At 32.2% G+C, this 2295-nt stretch overlaps 1 protein-coding gene across 1 annotated transcript; it reads left to right on the forward strand.

Annotated features, from left to right (window-relative positions):
• The first annotated feature begins 815 nt into the window (after positions 1-815).
• Positions 816-2012, forward strand: LOC111389745. Its single transcript, XM_023014696.1, has 2 exons — positions 816-1265; positions 1621-2012. Exons 1-2 carry the CDS (start codon positions 950-952, stop codon positions 1668-1670), a joined length of 366 nt encoding a protein of 121 aa, XP_022870464.1. The 5' UTR covers positions 816-949; the 3' UTR covers positions 1671-2012.
• Positions 2013-2295: the final 283 nt, after the last annotated feature.

Consider the following 2295-nt stretch of genomic DNA (forward strand, 5'->3'; position numbering starts at 1 on the left):
AATCCTTTAATAACTATAATACTTGTTGTTCTTTTTTGGCTCTTAGTCTCATAATAGTGAAAATAGGTTTTTCTTAAATTTTTTGTTGGGTATACATTTTTATTATGTCAATCATGCTTTCGCACATTTTATATTTTCTGGGAAGGTGTCAAGATTTTTTATTTGGCAAGAAAAGTTACAAAGATTTAGTAAGACATCTTAAAGATTGATGTGTTTATATTTATTTGAGTATCTAACTCACTTTGTCATCAGTGTCATAAGTTTAGCTTTTTGAACTATATTTGGTGTGTATGGAGCATCTCTCGTGACGTGAGTTCATTGATTTATTTTTATTTTTTTTAAAAAATTAGCGCACCACAACATCTTTTTCTGACTCCGCCCCTGATCCATTGGAGCCTCAACTGCAACATTTGAAGATGTTAGGGGTGATAGTTACAATAAACCAAAGGTTTGGGTAAGTCAGCTAGCGTTTGAAAAGTTTAGGGCCTCTGCTACAATTATCCCTATTTTTTCCAATGCTTCTAATATATTAATTAAAAATAGGAATACCAGAGTACTTTAATAAAAAATATATATATCGCTAAATTTTGATATAAATAATTGCATACACTTTTACTTCTTTTGTTATACATTTAAAGTTGAGGGACTTATTTCGATCTTTTTTATAAGTTGCCGAGTTGCACTTCAAGTTACCGGTAAAAATTCAAATTTGCTACCAACGTTATCATAAATTTTCGCAGGTTTTTGTGAAATAGAATGCTCCAAATTACCTTATCAAGGATCTCCCTCTTCTACATGGACATCGACACATAATTCTTACTTTAAATTCTTCCACAAGTCTTCATTTATTCATTCATCAATCACTTAAACAGTTAGTTTCACGCAAAAAATTCAGATAAGTTCTTGAGATAAAGAAGAAAGTTAGCGAGAGATTGCAAAAAGAAATACAATGGAACAGAGCACCAGCAATACATCAAGAAATCCTCTATCTGCTTTCTTTATGGAGGATGAAATTGAAGTCAGTCAAATTTTGCTTGATCTTCATAAATTGATCGACGTTTCTGAACCCCGGAAACGGGTTTGCAAAAGAAAGAGAAGCAGCAACGGTGAAGGAAAATCCACGTCTCATGATGCAGCTTCATCGTCACCGAAGTCCGTTATGAATATTGAACAGAAAAGGCCCAAGATCATATGGAGATTCACCAAACTTCGTATCAGTTTCTCGTCTAGTGAATCAGATGAAAATAATTGCTCCAACAAAAAGGGTATCCTTTTCATTTTTCTTTTGATTTTTCAGTAATTCTTTATTATAATTTGAATGGATTTGAATTTCGATGACTTTCTTGGTTTTTGTTTTCTTTTTGATAGTTCATTCCTTATTGTAAACCTTCAAGAATCACCAGTTTTTGTGTGCTATGTTTTATAATAATTCCCTGTCCTTTTTTTTATTTTTTCGTGAAGATATTTATAAATATCTGCATGGAGAGTGTTTTTGTATATTCTTTTTGCGTTTTTTGTTTTCTTGGAGCATTTCTTCTTCTGAGATTTTATTTTCTATTCCTTATTTTAGTCTTCAAGAATCCCCTATTTTTATTCACAGTTTCTTGGTTGATTTTTCAGACCAAAACCGAGTACAAATTCGAGATAATAACAGTACAAGAAGGATATAAATTCCCTGATCTTAACATCCCTAGTGAGGACACATTTCGGGAGGACGATATTAACAAAGTTGTTGCTGATAGACGGGCCAAATGTGCTGAAGCCAGGAGGATAAGGCGGGGATTAATCAATGCGAAGTTGATGAAGAAGTTTGCTATACGCCATGCTTGATGGATTGGAATGGACAGAATCAAGAAAGAAAATAAAAAGTTTAGTGCTGAAAATCAGGAGGGTTTATACATATATTCCTTCTGCAATTTTTTAGCTAGAATTTTTACAAATATGGGCTGAAAGTGCAAATTGAAGATTTATATAGAGTTAGCTCAATCTGATTTTCTGAGTTTTACTATCATCTTCATATATTTTTTTACCTAGAGGATGAACAAACTTTCTAATGTAACTGATTATTGTATATGTCTCATTAAAAGAGAAGCAAAAAGAAATTTATTGCCTCGTAAATGGTTAACATCTTGTGTTAACCGGATTTTTATTGTAAACGTATCATGGTAATTTGTTAGTGCATGTCGAGTATTTGAAGCACCTAAACATGTACATGTCACATGTACTTTATAGATCCACATTTTTCAGCTATATGAAGGTTTGAGTAATCTGATAGAGTGTGTATCTTTGTCCAAT

The sequence above is a fragment of the Olea europaea genome, unplaced genomic scaffold (genome assembly GCF_002742605.1).
Source record: "Olea europaea var. sylvestris unplaced genomic scaffold, O_europaea_v1 scaffold6172, whole genome shotgun sequence".
NCBI classification, from domain to species: domain Eukaryota; kingdom Viridiplantae; phylum Streptophyta; class Magnoliopsida; order Lamiales; family Oleaceae; genus Olea; species Olea europaea.